The 19,492-nt window shown below is 52.5% G+C and overlaps 3 protein-coding genes across 4 annotated transcripts in view; 1 reads left to right on the top strand and 2 right to left on the bottom strand.

Annotated features, from left to right (window-relative positions):
• The window catches only part of Surf1 (surfeit 1), a 4,972-nt gene extending 4,843 nt beyond the window's left edge, over positions 1 to 129 (bottom strand). Inside the window, exon 1 of the mRNA XM_013029385.1 lies at positions 111 to 129. Coding sequence (XP_012884839.1) covers positions 111 to 129 — 19 coding nt within the window. The remainder of the gene's footprint in view (positions 1 to 110) is intronic.
• Positions 95 to 5,004, top strand: Surf2 (surfeit 2). 2 transcript variants are annotated; one of them, XM_013029419.1, is made up of 6 exons: positions 95 to 205; positions 295 to 449; positions 843 to 946; positions 2,525 to 2,707; positions 2,846 to 3,012; positions 3,360 to 5,004. In XM_013029419.1, the coding sequence occupies exons 1-6, from the start codon at positions 128 to 130 to the stop codon at positions 3,420 to 3,422; spliced, it is 750 nt and encodes a 249-aa protein (XP_012884873.1). In that variant the 5' UTR covers positions 95 to 127; the 3' UTR covers positions 3,423 to 5,004. The 2 variants fall into 2 exon arrangements, with proteins under 2 accessions (XP_012884873.1, XP_012884874.1); XM_013029420.1 differs by lacking the exon at positions 3,360 to 5,004 and adding an exon at positions 3,111 to 3,219.
• On the bottom strand, positions 3,596 to 11,731 carry Surf4 (surfeit 4). The gene is made up of 5 exons (XM_013029421.1): positions 11,465 to 11,731; positions 9,410 to 9,486; positions 8,819 to 8,862; positions 8,270 to 8,456; positions 3,596 to 5,660 (listed from the first exon to the last, which is right to left on the bottom strand). The coding sequence occupies exons 1-5, from the start codon at positions 11,568 to 11,570 to the stop codon at positions 5,394 to 5,396; spliced, it is 681 nt and encodes a 226-aa protein (XP_012884875.1). The 5' UTR covers positions 11,571 to 11,731; the 3' UTR covers positions 3,596 to 5,393.
• Between the last annotated feature and the right edge of the window lie 7,761 nt (positions 11,732 to 19,492).

The raw sequence follows: 19,492 nt of genomic DNA, 5'->3' as shown, positions 1-19,492 counted from the left end.
CCGCGACCGCCATGGCCGCGGCCGCCGCGAGCACTTCCGGGTCGAAGCCTTAGCTTCCGGGAGGGGTGTTCTACTTCCGGGACGTCCGCCCCGCCCCGCCAGGCGCGCACCGCGCCGCGCCCGCGCCATGGACGAGCCGCCCGAGGACGTGAGGGCTTTCCTCCGGCAGCACCCGAGCCTGCGCCTGCTGACGGACACCGGCAGGGTCCGTCCCGGGGCCGGGGGCGCGAGGGGAGGGGAAGGGGGCCGGGGGGGCGCGGCTTCTGACCCGACCCCCCGCCCGCCCGCCCGCAGGTGAGGTGCGCCCTGACCGGCCACGAGCTGCCCTGCCGCCTGGCCGAGCTGCAGGCCTACACTCGCGGCAGGAAGTACCAGCGCCTGGCGCGCGCCGGCCCGGCCTTCGACTACGCCGAGTTCGAGCCCCACATCGTGCCCAGCACCAAGCACCCGTAGGTGGCTGGCGCGCCCTTCCCCCGGAGCACCTGCCCCCGGCGACCGTGTCACACCCGGGGCCGCGGGGCCGGCTGAGCGCCGCGTTCGCTCACGCTGCAGCCCAGCTGCTCGAGAGGCTGGGGCCGGATCGCGTTTCCAAGCCACCCGGCGCAGGAAAGCCCGTGCCACTATCCGACTTACCACCAAAAAAGCCGAAGTGGGGCCGTGGCTCAAGTGGTAGAGAGCTAGCCTTGAGCGGAAAGCCTCAGGGACCGTGTCCGGGTCCTGAGTTCAAGCCCTAGGACCGCAGGCCCCCCCTTCCCCCCCCGCCCAAACTGGACAGGCCGTGGAGCCTTCTGATGGCGTCTTTGGCGAAACTGTCCCTGCGAACCATCCTTTTTGTCTCACAGGCACCAGCTGTTCTGCAAACTCACCCTACGACACATCAACAAAGCCCCTGAGCACGTGCTGAGGCACACCCGCGGCCGGCGCTACCGGAGAGCACTGCAGCAGTGTAAGTTACTGGAAGCCAGAGACGCCCGCAGGGCAGAGGGGGACCATGGTCACCTTCCAGACATCCTTGGTTACACCTGACAGTCCAGGCACAGTAAGGAAAAGGGAGGTGGTTTGGGACCTCACGGACTTCCAACATAGATGGGTGCACAGGTACAAGCAGGCTGGGGAGGAACTTGTGGTAAGTATTGGGTGGGACAGAAACTACTGTGGAGGAAATGTCTTCCAGGGTTGCTCCTAGGGGACCAACCTGTGGTCCTCTGGGACTGGGAGGGCTGACAGCCTCCACCAGCATGCAGTTTGGGGCAAGCTAGGCTGCAGAGGACCTTAGAGGCTGTGGTCAAGGCTAGGTCCGCTGGGAACAGATTAGCGGCCTGTGGAAGATGGAGGGGGACTTGGCAGGGAGGTTGTGCTGGGAAGGCACTGTCTGTGACTCAGTCCAAGGCTGAGTAGTCAGCCCTTGGTCGTCAGGGGAGCAGGGAGAGCTGCTTTTTTGTTCTTAAATTCAGGGCAGCTTAGGGAGGAAGGCCAGTGCTTAGGCACTGTAGAGCTGTGCCTGAACCAAGAGGGAGCTTCCCTGCCTGAGTTTGCAGAGGGGACTAGGCAGTCCTGAGCACCGGAAAGCCCCAGGAGAGGTAAGAGTAGGAAAGTGACCACAGGATTGGACCTGGCACCCCTCCCCAAGGCAGCTAAGGCATCGTGCGGACCAACCCTGGCTAGATTCTGGTGAGGGCAAGGTCTGGCCTGAACAAGGAAAACATGGAGACATACAGGTGAACACCGGAGGAGGATGGGGATAGGGGAGCGGGTTGAGTGCTTGCATTGCTGTCCCGCCCCTAGCAGGGGCAGGTGAATGCTGACTTGAGGATGAGAAGATGCAGAATAACAAGGTGAGGGGTTGGGCCTACAGTCCTTGGGGTTCCTGGAGCTAGCAACAAGACCATTGAGCTACGGTGGAGAAAAACACACACACACACACTTGGATGGTCTGTGGAACTGAGGCAGGAATGATCTGGAAGAGTCAGGATGTGGCTGTGGGAACGTGCTGGGGAGGCGTCTGTGGAGGCGGCGGCAGGCAGCGACAGGAGCCAGAGGACAGCAGAGCTGATATCCCCCATGCTGTTAGACTGAGGGTCTGGCTCCAGCAGATCTTCAGTATGTGAGCACAGCAGAGGGATCCCCAGTAAGCGTCTTCCATGAAGCTTCATATTGGCCTTGGAGCTCCAAGCGCAGAAGGGAGGGTCAGGCAGCTACATGGAGCAGCTCCCTAGGGCATGTCCCCACAGTGCTGAGGGGGAAGACTGGTCAGCTGGTGATAGGCTTGTGTCTTGCCATGGGGCCTCATGACGGGTCTGCACACTGCCCTCGCAGCCAGCTTCTTGTAGCCTGGCCTGGTGGACCTGCACCACTCTCTGGCCTCTGGGTAGGACCTGAGCCCAGCTGCCCACTCACTCCAGCTCTGGTCGATATCTGGTGGGGTGGAGATCTGAGGCCCTGACGGTGCAGCCTCCATGGGTTATCACCATGTCCAGAGGCCCTGGTGGCACTGAATACCAGTGTAAGCTGGTTTGTCTCCCAGATGAAGAGTGCCAGGAGCAAGGAGTGGAGTATGTCCCTGCCTGCCTGCTGCATAGGAGGAAGAGGAAGGAAGTCCACACAGACGGGGATGGACCTGGCCTGAGAGCAGCGTTCTGGGAGCCAGCCTCCAGCGATGAAGGGGAGAGCCCAAGTAGTGACGACAGCATGACAGACCTGTACCCGCGTAAGCAGGCCCCATGCGCCCTGCTAATACCACAGCCATCTGGGCATTTCCCTCCTCAGCCTTGCCCCACCCCATCCCAAAGGCCAAGCGTTGGTGTACCTCCAACAAGCCTGAAACGGCATCTATTCCTTATAATAGCCGAGCTGTTTGCCAAAAAGGACCTGGGAGGACAGAAGAATGAGGATGGCTCCACCGACTTTCTGACAGACCAAGAGGAGGTGAGGCCAAGGCCCCCAGGAGAGGCAGACACTGAGGACAGAAAGGAGGTGGGAATGGACTGCAGGCAGATGTGTAAGCGGAGAAAGGTGAGCTCCTACCTGCGGCCCAGTATATGCCAGGCACACCTTCCACAAGTGTTCTTCCAAAAGCTATTTCACGCTGACAAGGAACATGCAAGCCACAGTCTCCAGAAGTTCTGAGCTGGGGAGCTTGGGCATGGCCTCGGGAAGGGCTTGACTTCTGAAGACCACCTTTCCTCCGTTACAGGGTAGGAAACAGAGCTGGGGTTTTAAAAGGTCAAGGTTTTTGAGGGGATCTACAGCACCCTCTAACCCAGCACAGAAAGGCCTGATGGCATGTCCTAGCCATACAGAATCTTCCTCATGGGGTCCGAAAGGCCTGGTAACCTAGCCTTTTCTCTGCTTCGCCACAGAAACAGCTTGGGTCGTTGACCAAGAAGCCCAGGAGCTTCAACTCCTTCAAGCAGTTGGGGTAACGAAGACTACGGAGACCCACCCACAGGTCCCACTGTCTCTTGACTTGCTGGAGTTCTGACACGAAGGCAGCGGCAGGGCTTCCCAAGCTGCTCTGTGTGAGGCTGCTCTGGGCTGCGGCGAGCCTGGCCAGGCCCGCCCAGGCTGGATGCTCCTCCCATAGGATCACACCGCATACCACAAATGCCTTTATTTATTTTGATGTTTCCAAAAATCAAAACATTTTCAAACACAACTAAGATATAAAATACAGCATAAAAATGAGATTTATACCTATCCCCACATAAAGCAAAAAGCATTTTCAGTTATTTTTCTAAACCAATGGGTAGACTGTTTCTTTTTCTCCCCACCTGGCAGTCCACTGAAGACTAACAGATGGAGTAGTGGGCCCCTAGACAGGCCGCTGCTGCATGGCAGGGCTGACCAAACACTTGCTCCCAGGCTCAACTCCACACGTCATGTCATGCGACAGGGCCAAAGGGTGTGTGTTGAGGCAGTCTTGCTGTGGCGGCATCCCACACGGGCCTTTCTGTAGGATGAGGGAAGGCCTTGAGGCCAGAGTCTTTACTACATCTTACCTAAATGGGTGTGATGGGGCAGTCTGTGAGGCTCAATGGGACACAGGGAGAGTGCTGGAAAGGCATCACTGGAGCAGGTGGATCTAGGGTGCTATGCCAGTGGACTGGACTAAGGGGAAACCCAGAGATGGCCCCTTAAGAGACTACTGGAGTGGACAAGCCTCCACCATATCCCCCCAGGTTGTATGGGTTTGTCCCCACAAGTCTAGGAGAGATCCAGAGATTGTGATTAACCATGGCATTTCACTGTCATCATATGAACATGAGACACCTTCCCTCACCCCCCAAAAAGAGAAACACAGTGTAAGGCAATGTTAGAAAACTTTAAATACAGGATCAAGATCAAATCGGTAAGGCATCACAGATTGTAAAAAGTAACCTTGGCTGCATTCAGCATACAGGATGACAGAGAGCAAGCAACAGCCTTTGGAGGTGGTGTCAGGGTGGCCCAGCACATAGCCTGGACTGGAGGAGCACTGCTAAGCCGGGGTGGAGCATGGCCTGCAGGCTTCAGGCATTGCTCTGAGGTTGAGGTGACTGGGTTGAGCCTTGGGTCTCCAGTGCGGGGCTAGTGTCGCTGCTAGGCCGCAGACTGCTGCTCCTCCCAGACTGGTTCCATTGAGGGGCCAAGCATCCTGTGTGCAGCTCCCTCACCAGCTCTCCCCACTGTCAGGCTCCAGATATTCAGTCCCTGCCTTGAGCCACTGAAGCTCCCAGGGTGTTTTCCACCCACTGGCACATGGTGCGTGTTCAGCTGAAGTCAATCACTTCGCTGTCACCAGCAGCCTCAGTTGCCCCTCCAATACTGCACCATTCTCTGCATCTGGGGATTTTCTAAATGTCTTCAGTGATTCTAAAAAGTCTAATGCAGGGGCCAAAACAAGGTTGGAACCCCTGGTAAGATTCTAAACCAGGGGTTTAGCCGTATGGTTGATGTTCAGCTGGACCATCCAAAATCATTTAGTAGGTTTGAGCTAAGGGTGTAAACTTACAAAAGAAAAAAAAAGATAGACAAATGTGTCTGCTCACAGTACAGCTTGAAGGCCCTCAACCCCCCCCCCCAAAGAACTCAAAGCCAGATGGACAGGCCACAACCCACCAAGCTGCTGGCTCTTAAGCCCTGGCGGGGAGTAAGGGCAGGCTGGCCAGCCTGACGGGGAGGGGGGGCTAAGGGCGGGCTGGCCATTCAGCTAGTTGTTCAGCTTCCATACTGCGGTTCCAGAGCAGACTTCATCAATTTTCAAATGTCTGCAAATAAAGTTCTCAAAACATCGGTGCCTTTACCAAGGGAGGGGGAGGGAAAAGGACACATAAATGCTGGCAGTTGGTGACTCCACCCTGAACCAGTCCTCCACACACTGTGGGCCTTGACCAGGGAGAGAAGGGAGCTGTCTGTTACCACTCTTTCTTCTTTTCATCCATGGAGACGCCCCCTGGGCCCAGGGCCACCACCAGGAGCAGGCCTCCGATCACGGACATGGTTTGGAAGAAGTCGTATTTCAGGAAGTCATGCATGGGCTTATAGACTGGAATGGTCCAGAAGGCGTTGAAATACACGTTGATAGCAAACAGCCAGACGACAAGAGTCAAAGCTGCCAGCTTGGTTTTAAAACCAATGGCCACTAAGATCATCAGAGCTGTACCCACAATATTCTGGATGATCTGCACAGGGAGAAAGTAAAGTCACTCAGACTAAAGGTTGGGAGGAAAGCTATGCTGTTTTTTTAATACACATGGCCCAATGAGTGCCAGGCTGGCGCATTACTATTGAACAGCAGTGGTGGTGGTTTTTAAATACCACTTGCTAAACTGGAAGAAGTTTTGTATCTATTAAAGATGGGATGAGACGGTTTTAGTGTACCTCGCCAGCGTCTTGTGTTAGACTGGATACCCCATGACCTATGGTAATAGCTAGGGAGGGGACAGGGAGGGGAGGACGCAGCTCTTGAAGATTGAGTCGGGTCACTGGAGAGGCTTGCCTCTCTCACCTATGTCACTCTACTGCCTTGGGCCCTGCAGAGTCCTCAGCAGCAAGACGACCCTCACCAGGTATGACCACCCAACCCTGAACCTTCTGGATTCCAGACCATGGTTAAACAAAACATTATACTTTACTAATTAAACTCTATAAACTGCCCAGTCCGTGGTATTCAGCTAAGCAGTAAGAAAATGGCTGAGAATGAAAATATGTACCAAGTAGAAGACTGTTGTTACACAAACACCTGGAACATGGTAGCGTGAACAGAGCATTTGGGACAGTTCTGGTAAGGGCTCAGGAGATAAGAAGACAGATTCTGGAACTTCTTAGTTCCTTAGTGACTAGAACTCCGATAAAAGCAGTAGTAGTACGACTCTGTGATAAGTCAGAAAGTGGACATACAACAGCAAAAGATGTAAAGTTGGCCATATGGTGGCCAGGCCCTAGCACTTAACAGATACACAAGTTCACCTGGCTGAAGAAACTTAGAAGCAGCAAAGTGCTCAAGGCTGCATGGCTACTTTTGGATGGGTTCCAGTGAAATGGAATAGAGAGGACTAAAGAGACTGAATGCATAGGCAGGCACCAGTGGCTCACATCCGTAATCCTGGCTACTCAGGAGGCTACAATCTGATGATCAAAGCTTGAAGCCAACTGGGGCAGAAAAAGCTACAAGTGTGTGTGTGTGTGAAGCTAACTGGGGCAGAAAAAACTACAAGTGTGTGTGTGTGTGTATGCACACAGGCAAATGTACACATACCAGTACTGGGACTTGAACTCAGGACCTGGCACTTTTGCTTGGCTTTTGACCAATCTGCCCAGTCTAGCTTTGAACCACAATCCTCAGATCTCAGCCTCCTGAACAGCTAGGAATACGGGCATGAGCCATTGGTATTCAGCTTGCTAGATTCTCATTTCCAATTAACCAACAAAAACCCAAAACTGGAGGCATGCCTCAAGTAATAAAAGTGAGAAAAAAGCCAAGGGAGAAGAGTGCAAGGTCTGAGAGTTTATATACTACTGCCACAAAACAAAACAACAACAAAAAAAAAAACCCTCAATTTATGATTAAAAGGGAAACAATGGAATTTCAGAATTTCTCAGCTTGGCCACATGGTAGAAGATAAAAAATCATATTCAGCTGACCACTCAGGAGGTTGAGATCACAGGAAAGTCTATGGGACTCCCTTCTCCAATTAACCACCAAAAAGCAGGAAATGGAGCTGTGACTCAAGTGGTTGAATGCCAGCGTTGAGCAAAAGAGTTCAAGGACAGTACCTAGGCCGAGTTTAAACTTTAAAACTGGCACGCGTGCATGCACACACAAATCATATTCAACAAGGAAAGTAAGTGGAGGCCAATTTTTTTTTTTTTTTTTTGATCGTGGGGCCTGATCTCTGGGCCTGGGCACTGTCTCTCAGCTCTTCAGCTCAAGGCTAGAGCTCTACCACTTGAGCCACGGTGCCACTTCCAGCTTTTTTCTGCTTATGTAGTGCTTGCTGAGGAATCAAACCCAGGGCCTCGTGCATGCAAGGCAAGAGCTCTACCACTGAACTACCTTCCCAGCCCCCCCAATTTTTTTTCTAGTGGGGCTGAACTTCTTTTCTAAACAGGGTCTTGCTATGTAGCATGGCTAACCTGAATTCACAATCCTTCTGCCTCAGCCTGCTAATTACTGAGATTATAGGCATGTTTCACCACATCCAGCTAAGCACTATCTTTTTTGGGGGGTTGGTCATGGGGCTTGAACTCTGGACCTGAACACTGTCTCTCAGCTCTCCAGCTCAAGGCTAGCACTTTACCACTTGAGCCACGGCACCACAGCCTGGGCTGGCTTTGAACTGGGATCCTCATATCTCAGCCTCCTGAGTAGCTAGGATTATAGGTGTGAGCCACTGGTCCCTAGCAAGCACTATCTTTAGTGTAAAAGGTTTGGGGAAGATTAAAACAAAGTCTCCTAGCTAGAGCAGACTGATTTACCAAGATAAGCTTAAAGTGTTGGCGCTGTGGATCTGTCATAACTCGGTGACCCAATCCACTCAGCTACCCAGTCACAGCTCGCTTCTTGGACACACTTTGCCTGGCCAACGCTCCAAGCTGGCTTTGCTCATAAGAGCTGGCACGCAAAACAAATCAGCACAGGTATGAACCACAGGAAGGAGAGAAGTGAAAGTCGGACCTTGAGTGAAGGTGGGAGGCTGGGATCTGCTGAGAGGCAGATCCTTGGCATAAATAAGTAAGCTGGCAGGTGGGCACAGGGAGACAGGGCCTTTGAGAAGGCAGGAGTACTCACAGAAAAGAAGCTGGCATCAAAGTGAAGGAGGGTCATGAACATCAAGACCAGTAAGACTCTGCCTCCGAGCTGCATGTACTGCTTGGGGGAGCTCTCACGCATGGTGGGGACGCCTGCGAACATGCTCTTCCCTTCAGACCGGGACTCCGCTAAAAGCAGCAACAAACCTCCTCCCAGGGCCAGGTTCCTGAGGAACAAAAAGCCAGCTAGAAGCTAAAGCTCCTGGGGCACCTGTCCAACAGGCCAGACCAAGGCAGATCTGACAGGTGTACAGCAAGATCCTTCATTCTCTTTCTCCAAACCAAGTGTCAGCCTCAAGTTGAACCGTCAGTGAGGAGCCCCCTGGAGGTGCTCAGAACCAAGTCCTGGTTGGTCTCCATTCTCACTGAGGGCCTCAATCAGGGGGGAGGAGAGAGGACTCACTCTCACTCCAGTACTGGGGCTCTGGATGCAGCATAGGCTATGCCGCACCCAACACTACCCTGGGGAAAGTGTTTATAGCTGCTGGGAGGGAGGTGAGGGATGGAGGACTGAATGGGAAGCACCTACCTCATCAAAAACTTCAAGTCCCATAAAATGCTGTAGGCAATCGTCTGAGGGTATGAAAGAGAAACCCGAGTCAGTGTTTTCAAACCAACTTCTGTTAATACCACTAGCCAGTTTATACAACATAAAGAATATGAAATACACAAAATTAGTTTAGGACATGGAGGGCAGACTGGAGCACAATAATTTGGTTCCATATTTCTCAAGGGGTGAGGGATGACCCTTGAACCTAAACATCAGAGGCTGTGCCTAGAACTTCCTAGAGAAAGTGGTTCTGAGACCACCAGTCTGGATTGAAAACCTGCTTTAAGTCTTTTATTTCTGCTCACAGGAAATGGAGGAAAAGATGGCTTAGTACTTGGAGCTGGCACCTGCTTGGGAGCAGCCTCCACAGCCTGCTCTGGCCCTGATGCTTCTGAGCCTGCAAGGAGGAAATGCTAGTCACCTCTCCACAGGGAAAATTAGCTTGAAGCAGTCACACCTGCAGAAGGCTGGTCTGATGCTCAGCTCTACAGGGGCAAAGAAAAATGACAGCCAGCCACATACTTCATGAAACTGGTCCTGACTCTGAGAGCCATGCTGTGCCCCTCGTACCTGCAGTGCTATGATTCCAAAAAGCCCGAAACAGGCATACTGTACGAAGTTCCTGCTCAACACCAGAATGCAGCCAGCTAGAAAGAGGACAGCAAGCATTAGGACAACTGCACGTAGCTTCTGGGCAAACCCATATCACCACTCCACCTGGCCTTCTGGTCCAGATGCAGACAAAGTACTCCTTCCCCAAGCCAAACCACCCCCCCCCACCTGGCCCTCTGGTCCAGTTGCAAAGTACCCCTTCCCCAAGCCAAAAGCAATTTCTGGGAGACTGAACAATAGGCAAGGTGCACAAGACATTATCTAGACTTGAACTGTCCAAAGCATGGGTGCCTTGCTGGACCAGAGAGCAGGCCATTTCCCAGCACCAGTGGCCCACCAAGAACAGGACTATGACTGTTCTACCACAGACAGCTTTGTGTGCCAGTCCTGGGGCTTGAACTCGGGGCCTGGGTACTCTCCCTGAGTGTTTTTCCTCAAGGCTAGTGTTCTACCACTTGACCCACAGCTCTACTTCCAGCGTTTTTGTTTCTTGTCAGTCGTGGGGCTTGAACTCTGGGCCTGGGTGCTGTCCCTGGCTCTTCAGCTCAAGGCTAGTTCTCTACCACTTGAGCCACAGCACCACTTCTAGTTTTCTGGTGGTTAATTGGAGGTAAGAGTCTCACAGATTTCCCTGCCCAGGCTGGCTTCAAATTGTGATCCTCTGATCTCAGCCTCCTGAATAGTTAGGATTACAGGCATGAGCCACCAGTACCTGGTTGAACTGACCAAGACTGGCAAGCACAAGTCTCCTTCTCCCAAGGGAGGAAAACTGCAACCCAAAACAAAGCCTGTCTATCAGGAGGAGGAGGCAAAACAAAGCCTGTCTATCAGGAGGAGGAGGCTCTAAGTCCCCTTTCCCTTCTGACCTAAATCATCTCCTTTTTAGACACCTTCGTTAGCCACTGGACTCCAACAAGGACTCCAACAAGGACTGCATCTAACTTCTTTAGCAAACCCCAAAGCAATGAGCCCAGAACTAGGTACAAAAACCCCAAACACAAGATGGGCGCTGGTGGCTCACGCCTGTAATCCTAGCTACTCAGGAGGATGAAATCTGAGAATCACAGTTCAAAGCTAGCCTGGGTAGGCACTAGCCTTGAGCTGAAGAGCACAGGGACAGTGCCCAGGCCCAGAGTTCAAGCCCAACGACTGACAAAAATCACCCAAACACAGCCTAGTGACTCATGCCTGTAAATCCCAGCTACTCAGGAGGCTGAGATCTGAGGATCACAGTCCAAAGCCATCCTTGGCAGGAAAGTCCCTACGACTCTTATCTCCAGTTAACCATCAGAAAACCAGAAGTAGAGCTGTGGCTCAAAGTGGTAGAGTGCTAGCCTTGAGCAAAAGAGCTCAGGAAAAGCACCCAGGCCCTAAGTTCAAGTCCCATGACTGGGGGGAAAAAAACCTACACAGAGAGCTGGTAGAATCGATGCAGACCCCCCTGTGCTAGAGACCCTCAAGAGACAGCGGAAAGGACTGAGAGTTCAGAAGGCCTTCTCTGAACACACTCTCCTCGTAATGCTGAGTGTTTCCTGGAAAGGTCAGTCCTGGCTTAACTGGAACTGAGATTTCTACCTTGGGTGGGGGCTAACTCTACCCTAAACTGTGTGGGAGACTGAGGGTAGACTTAGGTTTATGCAAATTGTAAGCTATTTACAGTTCAGCTCTCTTTCCCAGAATGAGAAGGTCATCTACCACTTGTATACAAAACCTTGTCTCACATTGAAGTTTGTACTTCCTTGCACAAGACCAATAAAAACCTTGGCTAATGGAGCCTTGGGATCTGCCGCTGGCGCGAGGCTCCGGGTCTTCTAGTACCCCAACCTCAGTTCCACAGTCCAGTCTCGGTTACTGCCTTGCTCCCGGTCGCCGGGGATCAAAGAGCTTGCAGCCAGTTGCAACACTCAAGTCCACACGCACTGTCCCCATCACCACCAACCCTGTGCTCTGGGCCTGGCATTACGGAGGGAACAGGGGCCCCAAGGCATCCTGACAAGCTCCAGAGCCACTTACTCAGCTGTCCAAGCAGGTTGAGGAACACAAAGGATGAGGCCAGCAGGTAGCCACAGCTCCAGGTGGTGTCGATGTAGTCACGCTGTTCACTCCACTGGAACCACATGCGGATGCCGTCTTCTAGGAAGGTGCTGATCAGGCAGAGGCGCGCCACGTGAGGCAGGTACTGCTTGGTGACTCGCAGGAACTAGGGGCCACAGAAGGTGCTGGTGAGGCGGCTGCAGCCTGGAGCCCAGGACCACGACAGGCACTTCCCAGGGCAGGTGAGTGAGCAGTGGGACAGGAGAGACAACCAGCACTGGGCAAGAGCCCTCAGCAGCCCCGGTGCCTCCCCAGGGCAGACGGTGGGCTCCACCTGCTCCGGGAGCTCCCCTGTAAGTCTGGACACACAATAATCCAAGGCTCAGTCCCAGAGCACAGACCCCACAGGACGATGCCCTTCTGTCATTGCCACAGCTTCTATGTTCAGTTAAAGGCATGCACAGCTGTCCTGGGCACCGGAAGATGTTCAGCAGCCAACACCCCTGACCTTCACCCACAGATGTCATGACAGACCCCCAAACATGGTACCAAAATGCCTCCATCATTGCCACAATTCAGCTCACTGTGTTATGTTCAGAGCAAAACTCAAAAGGAATGAGGGCTGGGCGTGCTGGTGGCTCACATCTGTAATCCTAGATACCTAGGAGGCTGAGATCTGAGGATCACAGGTCAAAGAGAGTTCAGCAAAAAAGTCTGTAAGACTCATCTCCAATTAACCAAACAAAATGGAAGTGAAGCTGTGGCTCTAGTGGTACAGTGTTAGCCTTGAGCAAAAAAACTCAGGACAGCATCAGGGGCCAGCGTTCAAGCCCAGGACAGACACAGACACACAGACATAGACACAGACACAGACACACAGACACACACACACACACACACACACACACACACACACGAGGGGGGGGGAGAATGAGACACCCCCACACATACACACACACGGGGGGCGGGGGATGAGTCCCCCAGGCTAACCTGGCTCTAAGCAATGCTGGGAAGGATTGGACACAGCTAGATGCTAAGGCTTGGCCCAGCCTCTCCCCAGTGATGTATCCTCCAGACAGTACAGACCCTACAGAGATGATGGCCACATGGTTTGCCAGCCTGCAGGTGCCACTTGTACAGTTCTCCAATGTCCAGAGCAGCAAAGGGCAGAAGGCAGGAGAGTGTGGCTGGGAAGGTGGCTCAGTGGTAGAGTGCTTGCCTTGCATGCCTGAGGCCCTGGGTTCGATTCCTCAGCACTCACATAAGCAAAAAGAAAAAAGCCGGAAGTGGGGCTGTGGCTCAAGTGGTAGAGCGCTAGCCTTGAGCTGAAGAGCTGAGGGACAGCGCCCAGGCCCAGAGTTCAGTCCCCACGACCGGACCCAAAATAATTTTAAAAGGCAGGAGAGAGCTGTGCATGCTGCAGAAGGCTGGCCTTTCCCACCCCAACAAGCTCCCTCCAGAAAGCTCTACAGCCCACAGGGCAACTCAGCCCAACCATGCACAAAACATGGAACTGCCCCAGCTAATGCCCAAGAAGTGTTAGGATGTTCTTAAAGCCTGTATAACCTGCTGTGGACAAGCTCTCAACAGCAACAAGCTAATGTGTCAAACCACTGGCAAAGGTGGGGGAAAGCACTCAGGGCTTTTGTCTGTCCCCCGTGAATGGGACACTTGTGAGGGCTCAGTCAGGAAGCCAGCACACTCTGTCGAAGTCAGGTCCAAATGCCACGCAGGTGCATCACACCCAACACAGTTCCTGCCCTTCGGAGCTGAGCCACTTGGAGAAAGAATTCCAAGGAACACAAAGGCCTGGGGCTAAAGAACAGGAGACCCACCCATGGGATGATGTGTCAGGCAGAGTCCACAGGGCAGAATCTGTCCCTTCCAGGAGCAGGCCAGTGAAGGTCAGCTGCACAGGTCTTATTCCTGTATTCACAGGAATACAGATGTACATACCAGTTCCCAAAATTACAACATTTTAAAAGTCACAGGAATACAGAGATGTACATACCAGTTCCCAAAATTACAGCATTTTAAAAAGTTGTTTCAGGCCAGGCACTGGTGGCTCACACCTGTCATCCTAGCTACTTAGGAGGCTGAGATCTGAGGATCACGGTTCAAAGCCAGTCCAGGCAGAGAGGTCCATGAGACATATCTCCAATAAATGACCAAAAAAAGCTGTCAAGTAGAGCTGTGGCTCAAGTGGTAGAGGACTAGCTTTGAGCAAAAACAAGCCCGGGGACAGCACCCAGACCCTGAGTTCAAGACCTGGGATTAACTATATAAAAAACAATGTAAAAAAATATTGTTTCAAGGGCTGGGAAGGTGGCTCAGTGGCAGAGCGCTTGCCTTGCATGCCTGAGGCCCTGGGTTCGATTCCTCAGCACCACATAAAGAAAAAAGCCGGAAGTGGCACTGTGGCTCAAGTGGTAGAGCGTTAGCCTTGAGCTGAAGAGCTGAGGGACAGCACCCAGGCCCAGAGTTCAGGCCCCACAACCGGACCTCCCCCCCCCAAAATATATTGTTTCAAGGTCTCAAAACCAAAAACAGAGCCAGGCACTGGTAGCTCACACCTGTAATCCTAGCTATTCAGGAGGCTGAGATCTCATGATCGAATTTTGAAGCCAGCCCAGGCAGAAAAGTCCCCATGAGACTGTTATCTTCAATTAACCACTCAAAAACCAGAAGTGGCAATGTAGCTCAAGTGGTAGAGTGCTAGGTTTGAGCACTAAGAGACTCAGGGACAGCGCCCCGGCCCTGAGTTCAAGCCCCACAACCAATCCAAAAAAAGAGGTCCTCCATACATCCTGGTCAATGTTAGGGCTCCTGCAGAGCACCTACACACTGCTCCAGCAAGAAGTGTGGGGCAGCTGTTGCCACATTCCACCCAGTCTCTCCTCATGCCCTAATGCTCTGGATGCGCTCAGCAACCGTGTAATCACCCCCTTCTGTGGAAGAGATAAACAACATGTCCGTGGCTCCGGATTTAGCACTGATCTGAGGATCGACCTGTACTTTGTGCCTTCATCAAGCAGCCTTGGCAATGACATGGGACTACACCTGGGCAAAAGCCACCACCAGGAGGTGTTGAACAGAAGCTGGACAGGTGGCAGCAGGACCTCCAGGGGGGTGGACCCCAGACACCAGAGGTGTTCTGACTTGCTTCCAAATGAGCAGTAAGCCGATTCTGCTGACATGATTACACAGGGGCTGTGCCCACCCCAGGTAAGCAAACCAGCCCCACCCTGATGACGCCTGATGGGGCCAGATCCACCTCAGCATAAGGACTTTCACTGAGCATGCTCATTTGCCACCAGCAGTCTTCAAGACTGAGAACGTATTCAAAGCCTCCTGATGAGTCTGCTACTCTTAATTGGAGTGTCTGGGTCAATAGGATTAAAGAGCAAGAGGAGGGGGCCAAAAAGGGCAGGTAGGCCTCCCTCCCCTACCAGCATGGGCGGGAGGATCAACACAGTGATATGCACATCTGCAGATATTGTGCACTGAAATAAGCATGTCTGCTGCTTGGCAGCTCTGATTTCAAAGGCAAGCAAGAATGGGCACAAGGTGCCCCCATTTCATATGCATGCTGGCCACACACCATTCCAATTTGGTCCCCAGACTTGCAAGGTGCCACTCTAGAAGGCATCTCATAGCCCCTGTCCTCTCATCACAGCAGAAAGGAATCCTCAACCCAGGCAGGACAGCAGCACGGCTGTGAGAACAGCCATGTGGCAGGGACACAGGCACTGCCAGCATCCCACACATCAGCCCATGCTGGCCACGAGCACCGGAGCCTGCCTGTGAGCATGGTTCTCGTTATACAACTTGGAAGGCTTGCAGGAAGAGGCAAGTCAGTCCACCTCAATGAGCCTCACAACCAAGAAGGATGTGGCATACAAGCAACAAAACATGCAAGTGACTCAAGAAATGAGGAAACCAGGAGCAGATAGTTCACATTTGTAATCTTAGCTAGGAGATCTGAAGATAACAGTTTGAAGCCAGCTCGGACCAACAAATCCAAGACTTATCTCCAATTAACCAGCAAATGGTAGAGCTCAAGTGATAGAGCACCAGCCTTGAGCTTAAAAAAGCTAAGGCAAGAGTGTAAAGACCAATACCAGCACACACATACACACACCCATGAGGAAATCTGTCCCACAGAGTTACCAACAAAGAGGTCTGAAGGGGTTAGAAACAGAGACAGACCTGACCCAGACAGGACCAGAACACAGGGGTCATAACCACATAGCCACCTGGAGCCACACAGCACACAAGCATCAACATTCTGTTCATGTTCAGGGCAAAAAGGAATTGAGAAGACAGCCCTCAGTTCATAAGGATGTTGCGAAAAAGGCAGCTTTGGGGTTGCAACATTCAATGGCCCACAGCCTCTGCATCCTGTGCTGAGCAACCACCCTGCACCGTGGCGTGAGCGGTGAGTCATGCGCCATTCACACGCTGCTGCTGCACCCACTGATGATGTCAAGGGCCCTCTGCCTCAGAATACCCTGATTCCTCTCCTAGGGACCTGGGAATGATGAAAGTTTGGCAGAGGCTGGGAGGGTGGCTTAGTGTGGAGTGCTCACCTAGCATGCATGAAGCCCTGGGATCGATCCTAAGCACCACATACACAGAAAAGGTCAGAAGTGGCGCTGTGCCAGCCTTGAACAAAAGAAGCTCAGAGAAGTGCCCAGGCACTGAGTTGGTCCAGCCCCAGGACTAGCCAAAAAAAAAAAAAAAAAAGTATGACAGAGGCTGGGAATGTAGCTTAGTGGTAGAGTGCTTGCCTAGCATGCATGAAGCCCTGGGTTTGATTCCTCAACACCACACAAACAAAAAATAAATAAAAGTTTGACAGAACCGGGTGCCGATGGCTCATGCCAGTAATCCTAGCCACTCAGGAGGCTGAGATCTGAGGATTGTGGTTCAAAGCCAGCCCAGGCAGGAAAGTTCATGAGTTCTCCAATTAACCACCAGAAAACTGGAAGTGACATTGTGGTTCAAGTGGTAGAGTGCTAGTCTTGAGCTAAAGAGATGAGGGACAGCGCCCAGGCCCAGAGTTCAGTTCAAGACCCACAACTGACCAAAAAAAAAAAAGTTTGACAGAAGTCTCACAAAGGGGAAGGGTGTGACTCACCTTCTAGGAAAAGCCACTAACCAGGCTCCCCTTTGCCTCCTCAATGCTCCCCAGAAGGGGGCGCTGGTTTTTTAACCTCCTGTCAAGACCTGAAAGCAGTCTGCTCCCCAGTCCTTCATGGTAGAGGGCAGGCAGGCCCTTGGTGGAGATGACAGAGACCCTCACCATCAGCAAAACATACCACATCTGGGGACACACTGTTAATAACAAGGCAACTAATGCTACACACAGGGTCCAGGGGACCTTGATAGGACCTTGTCCTGGTGCCCCTAGCTAAACAAACGGCTGGCCATCTCCTAGCTCCCAGAGCTAGGGTAGCTCTGCCACCCTTAAGAACAGGTAAAAATGCCGGGCGCTGGTGGCTCACGTCTGTAATCCTAGCTACTCAGGAGGCTGAGATCTGAGGATCGCGGTTCAAAGCCAGCCCGGGCAGGAGAGACCGTGAGACTCCTATCTCCAGTAAACCACCAGAAAACCGGAAGTGTCACTGTAGCTCAAGTGGTAGAGCGCTCGCCTTGAGCTGAAGAGCTGAGGGACAGCGCCCAGGCCCAGAGTTCAAGCCCCACGACCGACAAAAAAAAAAAAGAACAGGTAAAAGCACCAAAAGGCACAGCAGAGAGTAGGGCCCCCTGCAGCTTCCTGTCACCTTGGTGACAGCCACTAAGTAGAACCCATTAAGTGCTAATGTTCCTGGTTACCAGTACAAATGGGCTGAGAGGCTTACACGGCAGTCTAAAAACCGAGAGTAGCATCTGTAGAGTACTGACATTATTTTGGATTGCTGAGTTCCTGAGTTTCTGGTCCCTTCCAATCTGGTCTCCAATGGCTTCCTTCTGAACACCCAGCTCCTGTGGAGAACACATCTCAGCACTTTCTCCACAGCCTGGCTTCTAAGGAGCAAGAGGACACCGTCCCTGGCTGCCAAGGGCAAGGAGGTTGATGCCAGGGGCAGAGATGCAGCTCACAAGAGCCAGCCAGCAGAAGCCAACCCATGTGTTCCCCGTGGACTGGCCTCTCCCATCAGAAGGAAAGGTCACAGGCCTCCACCCATCAGAAGGAAAGGTCACAGTTCCAACAAGCAAGGAAGATGCTGGCACCTGGCTAGCCTGCCTCAGCCCTGGGAGGATGAAACCAGAGGCCCACCTACCACAGTGAGGGGATAACAAGGCAGTGTGCATGGAGACCTGGTCCAATTAGTACTGTCATGGCTATCAGAGTGCATCTGTCTTAGCAGCCCAGACTTTCTGGGCAAACCCATCACTTCACTTTTGCTTTTGCTTTCTGCAGACAAGTTTACATAGAATGGATGCAGCATATTATCTGACAGTGATCTCAGTAATTAAGACTCCATTCTCCTTCTCAGCAAGTTAGATCCTCTCATTGAGAAGCCTGGACTCTCTTTCAGCACCTTCTTTACTGAAAGACAGGTTTAAAGTATTACAGGTGAACGTTCAAGAGAAAAGCAGCCCCTCGCCCCGACAGCTGGTTAGATTTTGGTGACAAAAAGACGTCATGTGGCTCTGTGCACCACTGCCCATTCACAGGTAGCAGAGATGGTCCTAATCCTGGTTCAGAAGATGAGGAGTCATACCCTGCCCCCCAGCCACCACTGCCCTCTGCCAGCAGCCACACAGAAGGTCCTGAGACATTCTGTGCTACTACCCAGCTGGACTCCTATGCTGAAGGTAGAAGCCCTTCTGAACCTGGCATGTTTCCTAAGCAGCGGGGCCTCCTACCACACCAGCCAGAATGCCAGACCCTGGAAGCAAGCTACACAGGGCATTAGCCAGGGAGCTGGAGACCCAGGATTTCCCACTGGGCTGGTGCCACTTATCAGTCCAGGAGCCCCAGCCGCTATGACCTTTCTCAGCAACTTGGCTGAAGTTGGTCCTGTGTCCCCACTTGGGCCTTCCCAGTAGCATGATGCTGTTTGAAGCAAAACAAAACACAGGGAGAAAAACGATTATGTAAAGAGCTCCAGAACTTTCTTCAGTAGAAAAATCTATCAACAGCTTGACTGGAGACATTTTATCTGGGTTTGGTTATGAAATTCATCTGCAAAACTGAGGGCTTTCCAGGCTGAAGAGCGAGGTGAGAGTATGTACCTCTCTATTCCCTCGGCAAACCCAGCTATCTTCTTATTGAGCTGCTACTTAAGGAATTAAAACTGGGTCACTAAAAATCATGTCAATGCTGAATGCTGCCATTGGCTCATGCCTGTAACAGTAGCTACTCAGGAGGTTGAGATCTGAGGATAGCTATTTGAAACTCGCTAAGGCAAGTGAGACTTTTATCTCCAATTAACTACCAAAAAAACAAAAACAAAGCTGGAAGTGGAGCTGTGGCTCAAATGGTTGAGGGCAAGCCTTCAGTGGAAAAGCTTAGGGACAGTGTCCCAGGCCTGAGTTCGAGCCCAATGAGTCACACTCACACACACACACACTCGTGTCCGTGAAAACTAACGAGGCCCACCTGAGTCTTGGAAACTGTCTTTGTGAGGAATATAATTGTAAAGCTGTGTCTGCACACATCAAGCCCTGCCTTGACCATAGGAGAAAAGTGATTCCTCCAAACTGCTTTTGAAATATCAGCCCGCACCAAGAGACACGACAGAACAGGGGGAGAAAGATGCCACTCCATCCGGCAGCAGCTGGCCAGATAGTGCTCACTTCTTCCACACACACAGGTCGGTCTGCTTACTCAGTGCCACCCCCCCTAAAAAAACCAAGAGCAGTCACCGCTCCGTGCTGGCGCGGCCTCCCGTAGGCTACCCGAGCCGGAGGAAGGCTGGGAGGTGGGCCGGGCACTGCCCCGCCTGCGAGCTCAAACGGCATAGCGGGACGCTCGGGAGTAAAGGGCGCTCACCT

This window comes from Dipodomys ordii, unplaced genomic scaffold (genome assembly GCF_000151885.1).
Source record: "Dipodomys ordii isolate 6190 unplaced genomic scaffold, Dord_2.0 Scaffold118, whole genome shotgun sequence".
In the NCBI taxonomy this organism is placed as follows: Eukaryota; Metazoa; Chordata; class Mammalia; order Rodentia; family Heteromyidae; genus Dipodomys; species Dipodomys ordii.
The sequence above is the reverse complement of the archived record's forward strand: the minus strand, read 5'-3'. Positions and strand labels throughout refer to the sequence as shown.